The sequence below is a fragment of the Schistocerca piceifrons genome, chromosome 3 (genome assembly GCF_021461385.2).
Source record: "Schistocerca piceifrons isolate TAMUIC-IGC-003096 chromosome 3, iqSchPice1.1, whole genome shotgun sequence".
In the NCBI taxonomy this organism is placed as follows: Eukaryota; Metazoa; Arthropoda; class Insecta; order Orthoptera; family Acrididae; genus Schistocerca; species Schistocerca piceifrons.
Window position 1 is genome coordinate 483855982 of NC_060140.1, and position 6833 is coordinate 483862814.

The 6833-nt window shown below is 37.8% G+C and overlaps 1 protein-coding gene across 1 annotated transcript in view; it reads left to right on the top strand.

The window, feature by feature from the left end:
* LOC124789908 overlaps positions 1-6397 on the top strand; it is a 33758-nt gene extending 27361 nt beyond the window's left edge. The window contains exons 6-7 of the mRNA XM_047257426.1: positions 668-757; positions 4810-6397. Of these exons, the coding sequence (XP_047113382.1) occupies positions 668-757; positions 4810-6311 (1592 nt within the window). The 3' untranslated portion in view covers positions 6312-6397. The remainder of the gene's footprint in view (positions 1-667; positions 758-4809) is intronic.
* The last annotated feature ends 436 nt before the right edge of the window (positions 6398-6833 follow it).

Consider the following 6833-nt stretch of genomic DNA (forward strand, 5'->3'; position numbering starts at 1 on the left):
GTTTTGTAATATTTTGATGCAATTCATGTTAGCGTACAGCGATCGCTATCATTTAGTTGCAATTTGTGCCCACTATTATGTTTACTCGATTATGTCTTTCCATGTTTTGTGTAGGCTGTCATGAGTGTTGAAAAAATTTCTCTTGAAATATTCAGTAAGTTTGCTGTGTTGGTTACTGATGCCCCCACAATCTGCTCTCTTTGGAACTCTGTTAGGTCTTTCATTGCACATCAACCTTGGCCTCTGAATGCAAACATTAAATGTGCAATACTCGTAAGCAACCTGCACTGATGCCTTGTCCATACTGAACACGCACAGTCCAGCACAACACGTGCCTTACTTGCCATCCATACATCCCATTGTGACCACTGTTCACGTTATTTTGCCTATCCCCTGTAGGTTATTGTCTTTACCTAAGAATTTATGTGAAGTGTCAACATTCAGGTGTTAGTGCGCATTTTAGAGCGCATTCTTTATTTTAGTGTGTGTCACTTCTAATTATTTTTGCTATGTAAATGTGCAGTTTAAAAGTGTAGTGTTGATGTTTTTCCCTGATATTTGGCACTCGCTGAAATAGTTCTATAATAATATTTGCTAATTCCACTGCTCACCAGATGGTACAGTTTACACAGTTCTTTTAATGTTATAAATATGGTTTTCTTTACAGATAGAAATCCACTCTACCCAACTCGACATTCTCTTCTCCGATCACAACGTGTGGTGCCTAGTATAGAGGAGAGAGCTAAAATCATGATAGGTAATGACTGATGCCTTTGAGGTGTCATTTCTATTAACTAAACAAGCACTATTGCTGTTGCTGAATAGTGCTTTGAGAATCATATAAGCGATTTATCATTACTTATTCATCTGCTTATTGGATGTGTCTGTTGTTGCCTTAATTACACATGCTGCCTAAGAGTGGCTACTTGTATTGGAAATAATTGAATTCTGTTACAAATGACACTGATCCCGCTTCAGAAACAATGTGCTTGCGTACATGCGAGAGAGAGAGAGAGAGAGAGAGAGAGAGAGAGAGAGAGAGAGAGAGAGAGAGAATTTGTTGCATTCGCATTTTTGAAATATAAATATGGATTCACATTTAAAAACACATTTTGTAGCTCAACATTGAATATTTAGCCCTCTAGTGCTTTTCGAACTTCCCATGAAAACTAGTAAAGCAAAACTTACTCTCATGTACAAAAATTTTCAAGAAATTTATAATTTCAGCTTGAATTAACCTGGAATTTTCAGGTGAATCTGTTGATGAAACGAAGTTGCTGTCCTTTGTCAGGTTGGGGTTTTGTGGAGAGAGTACTTCAGAGTACAGTGGGCCACTGATGGGCTTGGAACTTGATAAATCAGTTATTTACAAGCTGTGGCTGGCCAGTGGTGGTCAGCTTGGAGGATAAATATGTTTAGCGTAGATGAATAAAACTCAAAAGCATTGTATAATGCAGCTTAAGACAACTATGTGCCAAGCAAGGCATAGAAAATAAGCATTGTATTTCAATAGCCATGGTAGAAAGTTACTACAGAAGCAAAGAGAGCAGCATCACAGATTTAAGCCTATCAGAGAAGCATAAGCTAAACATTGTGAAAACAAACATCAAGAGAACAATGCGAGAAGTGTTCTACGAATGTAAGTGTAAGATTTTGCTAACTAATCATACCAAAAAGTCTTAAGATTGTATGTCAGTAAGCAGATCCAAATTGCCTATTCATTCCCTCAGTGACCATACTGACACCAAAACAGAAGATGACAGATAAGGCTGAAATAATGAAGTCACTCTTCCAGAACTTATTATTATTGTTTGTGTATCTGCACAGACATGGCAGTGCCACTAAACTGTCATGTCAGCACCAATGCACATATTCCGACCAATGAATGGTTCTAGGGCAGGAAACTGGGGAGCTGAATGCCAGAAGAGGGAAGACTCATTGTGCGGCCAGTCTATGAGCAGCAGAGTGTAGGAACATCATATAGAGATTGGCATGGAGAAATCACTAATGCAACCAGTGTGAACAATTGAAATAACTAGAATGTATAACCAAGAGCATGGTATTATGAGGAAATCAGGTCTGTGTCCATTGATCTCGGTGTAAGAATTGCTTGGTCTGGTAAATATACTCAGGCCACTGAAACATGTCATTACCCAAGCACCGTAAAGTTGGTGATATAACTGACAAACAAATGAGGAACACAAGGCACTGTCACCAAAATGGTTATTCACAAAGTGAAAATCCGTTGCACTGTGGAGTGCTGTTAATCAGACTTTGGGTGCAAGAATTTTACGAGCAAGAAAAAGAATTTCTATCTGTTCATCAACATGTCAATTCCTGCTGATAAATTTTACAGCGTTTCTCAAAAACTCTAGGGCTTGGTCAAAGAACAGTTATAAGGAAAGGGTTGCTATTTCAAAATTTGTGATACTGAGGTAAAGAGTGTTTAACTAAGCCCCTATGGAGAAAAAGTGTGGTTTTAAGTATTCCGGAAAAGGAAAAAACCAGCCTTGTCCAGTAATTGATCTTGATTCTTTCCACACCAATGCAGTTCATCAGCACATTTACAGATGTTATAGCAGGGAAGAATACTCCACAATAGCGAAGTTGCTAATTTCTTTAAAAAAATGTGAACTTTCCTCAGGGGAGAAAACACCACTTAAAACGATGTTAGAAAGTATTGTCATTTGCTTTAAAAAGTAAGACGGACGAAAACTGTTACTCAGAAAAGCTCATGTCTTTGCAGCTCATAGCATTTTTTTTACACAATATTGTAGTAAAGGATATACACACAATTATATGGTTAGATGAAACTGATATCAACATTGGAGAATCAGTTGATAAATGCTAGTGGACAGTTGATACTCCAAATAGCAGCTGTCATCGGCCAACAGGAGGAGGATCCCAATTAATTGTGGCCCATGCAGGTTCTGCAAACTGTTTTGTGGATGAAGAACTTTCAGTTTTTCAACTTAGAAAACCTACGACTATCACGAGGATATGGACCACCCATGATTTCTGCCATGGTTTAAAATTTTGTTACTCCAGTTCAGTGTTCTGACAGTGTTTGTGTTGGACAATGCATCTCACCATTCATATGGTAATTAGGCTACTGCCTTTCTACTGCCATTTAAACCCAATTGAACTGATCTGGAATGATGTCAAGGCATACATTAGGAATAACACGACATTTACAATAACAGAAGTGGACAGGCTGCTATGTCGTTTTGCTAATGTAGACACCACCTCATGGAGGAAAGAAGTAGACCATGTTGGTAAACTCATAAGAGAAGCACAGATTATACACAGAAATAAGAGTGAGAAAGAACAATTAATGATTTCTCGTGATGGTGGTGGTTTAGGTGCCAATTCCAATGATAGTGAAGGAGAACTGGGTGGAATTGTGACACTGACGTCATAAATTGGTGAATTAATTCTTTCTCTCTGCAACTGAGTGGGCTAAGGATCTTTTGCTTTATTTCGTTTTACGACTGTGGATAGCGTGTTTTATGATGATGTGTGCTTAGGTTTACATTATTGTACGACATTTTATATGCAGCTATTACGGTAACAATTCATAATGACTTTGTATAGACATTGTCATTAACTTCGGGTGTTTTTATTTCTTGGTTTCATACACCACCAAACACTTCTTCTCAGTCATTCTCTCAATTGTTAGAAAAATGTACTTTGTTGTACTTACATATATATTAAGTGACTGCTTTTGTACATGATTGTTGCTGACATTTTAAAAGTATACTTTGGAGATGTGGGTGTGTGCAATGGCAGCTATTGCAACCTCACAATCACAGTATAGCCAACTACACGCAGGCTGTCAAGTGACATGTTTCACCAGCCCAGGAATAAATACTTGGATCAGCAGGTCTCTCTGTACTATATACATTATAGCTTTCCACGTTACTCTGCAAGCAGTTACAGGCAGAAACAGTCATCACCTCTTGTTCACATTCCATGAGTGTCGATGCAGCCTGAACAGTAGTTTTCATGATATGGTTTTAATGTGCATAATGGGAACAAAAATATTGTGTGTAAAAATATCATAGTAAGGTAATGATTAATTGAAGTTGCTACAAACACAGGCTTCAGTGTCACCTCAGGTGGATTCTTGAGGGCTTGAAGCCATAGGAATGAAATCATGGCATTTTGTCATGCCATATGCTGGAGCCACTGTGATGTTTTCCTTCCTGTGTGTGACGATGTCTCCCTAAAGGGCTCTGTCAATGTACTTCTTATCTACATGAGGTAGAGATCACACAGTTGCTGTGACTTTTGTACTAGTTAGTTTATTCGTAAATTGCCTGCAAATTGATGCCCTGCAGGTAATGAAGCAATGTTGATGATTTGAGGAGACAACATGTATTATTGGACTTTAATTACAGTTGCATTGTCTGTGTCTAGTCTTTTCCACAGGTGCAATCCCTTGTTGCCACCTGCTCATTCCTCCCCCACCTCCTTGCCACCTGACAGAACTGTAAACAGTAGTTGCTTTTAGTTTGCACCAAGTAACAGTGTTTAGATTGCACTAGATACTGGAAAGCTTTATTGCACATTAGTGCCAAGATACAGGCAGAGGTATCTTTCAGAATATGTCCACTTTTGTGCTATCTGACTATAACATTCCAGGATGTTGACTGTCATTTTGGGATATGTCTCATTTTCATTCATTGACACCATTGCAGTAACATATTGAGACAACTGTATAATTTTATTTCTGTGTATTAATTTTTCATTGTCACACAGTGTGTCTCATTCATTAATTTAATTTTTATTCTTCATATTGTTTCACAGGTGGAGGAAAACGCAAATTGAAACGCACCTACAGTGATTCTGTGTTGTTGCCATTCAGTGAATGTCAGGAATTTCAGGAGTCGGGTGTTGATAGCAGTGCAGATGGTGAATGCTTCGGTGAGGCGGTCCTTACATTGCATTTAGTTGACAATAAAGCCACTCGATTTTCATCTGCCGAGTCTGTTCAGACAGAGGACCAGAATAACACAAGTAGAGTATTCACTCCTTACATGGCTACTGGTGCAGGTGGTGTGTCTAAGTCAATTGTGGGTGCCACACATGTTGGTGGTGCAGTGACTTGTGAGAAAGAGGCCATTGTGCAATGTACTGATCCTATTTCCCAAGTAACAAATCGTTGTCAAATTGGAACTGAGCCTCATGGAAATAAACTGATCAGGCATCATTCAGAATCATGTGTTGGTAAGACATCGATATGTGTGAAAAGGAGATTGGTTAAAGTAGCACCACTGAGTATGCATAAAATTAGCAGTATGGAGCACAACTCTCCTGAACATGGTGCAAGCATCCATAAATCGTTCACTACAGCACCACAAAAATCAGAATTAATGGCACAACAAGCCTCTTGTGTGCAGCCTGCTACAAACTTCAATCATTCAGTCTTAGTGCCGTATACAGCTCCAACAAACAGCTGTACAGATGGATTGTACATTGTTGACAATCCTTGTATAAAAACATCAGATGCCGTACGCCCATCTAATGATTCCTTTGTAACCAATGATCAAAATAAAATTACCTCTTCCCCTGTCATATCGACCATTGTGATGCCGACAGTAAACCAGCCCCGTATAATACTGACAGAAGAAATGCTAAGGAATGGCAGAAGATTAATCAATATACCTGGAAAGAGTGATTCATTTAGTAGCAAACGGCAGTTGTTGCCGAAAGGTATTAATAATGAGCAAAGAGTTTTCCTGCAATCACCACCAGTTGCTGCGAAAAATACAGATTATATTCCGTACCAGCCAAAATGGAAATTACCATATGTTAAGAATGACTCGCACGTTGTGACAAAGGATTTTTTCAGTGAAGTGAACAAACGTAGTTCTTTCGTTGCTCAAAACAAATGTTCTTACAGTGTGGTAACTGGAAATGACACAAATGGACATACCAGGTTACATTTAAGTCCAAACATTGACGTAAAATGTGACTATGTTCAAAAAGAGACTGGCACTGTAGTAGGCCAATCTAGTGTAGACAATAAGCAATATACAACACTAACGTATTCAGGGGAACAAGGAAATTATAGTGCAAATCAAAAACAGTTTTCACAGTATATGTCTGTTGTCTCAGATGATCACTGTTACAATAGGCAAGGAGATAAAAGTTCCTTACAGACTGATGATTGTACTTCTGGCCTAGCTGGTGAGGAGAAAATTGTGCTCCCACATGTGGTTCCTGGAGAGCTGTACACAGCTGTTAAAGTTGGCTCTGTTCTGCAGCTTGTGCCTGTCAGTAGTAACTCACTGGTTACTAAAATATAAACATTATGGAATGTTCTACATTATTTGTATGTGCAATACATTTTTAAATTTATGAAAAATCTATTGACTTAAAATTTATACTGAGATGTATGTGTATTAGAGAATTAATATTATCTAATGTAAAACGAAAAATTGAACTTCTTTCGTTGCGGATAAATTTTATTAATATATATATATATGTTTCTTGAGACTATTTCAGTCTTCCGTTCAGTCGTGCATCAAGTTTCTTTGGTTAAATATTTGAGATAAAATTGAAATTTCTCTCTGTTCTGGTACTCATTGTCATACCCAATGTCAAATTTTATGTAAAGTGCATATTTATGCATCAGTTAAGGGAAAACAGTCAATGTCTTCGTTTACTGGAATATTTTCCAATAAACTCCGTACTTTTATCACTATATTTTAGATAAAATTTTATTTTATGTTTACAGTTAGGAATATGAGGAGGAGGTAAATTGTTCTTATTGTGCAACACAGTAAAACAGCATTTAAATGGAATGTTGGACATTAGTATTGACAGTC